At 39.3% G+C, this 308-nt stretch overlaps 1 protein-coding gene across 1 annotated transcript in view; it reads right to left on the bottom strand.

Moving 5' to 3' along the window:
* Nucleotides 1-308, bottom strand: part of LOC119592939 (sialin-like) — a 29,942-nt gene that overhangs the window by 5,356 nt on the left and 24,278 nt on the right. Inside the window, exon 9 of the mRNA XM_037941831.1 lies at nt 8-142. Within this exon, the coding sequence (XP_037797759.1) occupies nt 8-142 (135 nt within the window). The remainder of the gene's footprint in view (nt 1-7; nt 143-308) is intronic.

Raw genomic sequence — 308 nt, 5'->3', positions numbered from 1 at the left:
TACTCACAAACGGTGGTGAATATCTTTCGAGATGTGAGGACGGAGATGTAGCCTCTTGTGAGGAGGAAGTCGCCCAGCATCCCGCAGATGTTACTCCCGAGGAACTGCGTCAGGAACGGAAGCGCCGAGAGCAACCCATTCTGAAAACGAGGCAGATGAATCAAAAATAAAAATAATAATAAAGCTTCTTGTAACGAAAAAAACATGTAGAGATTTATCAACACAGGGTATGAAAAATCCATCATTGATTTTTATAAACCTTAAAATTCTACTTTCCATCATAAGTAAGAGAAAGAGAAATAAGAGAA

This window comes from Penaeus monodon, chromosome 31 (assembly GCF_015228065.2).
Source record: "Penaeus monodon isolate SGIC_2016 chromosome 31, NSTDA_Pmon_1, whole genome shotgun sequence".
Lineage (NCBI taxonomy): Eukaryota > Metazoa > Arthropoda > Malacostraca > Decapoda > Penaeidae > Penaeus > Penaeus monodon.
This window is presented reverse-complemented; position numbering and strand designations above follow the sequence as displayed.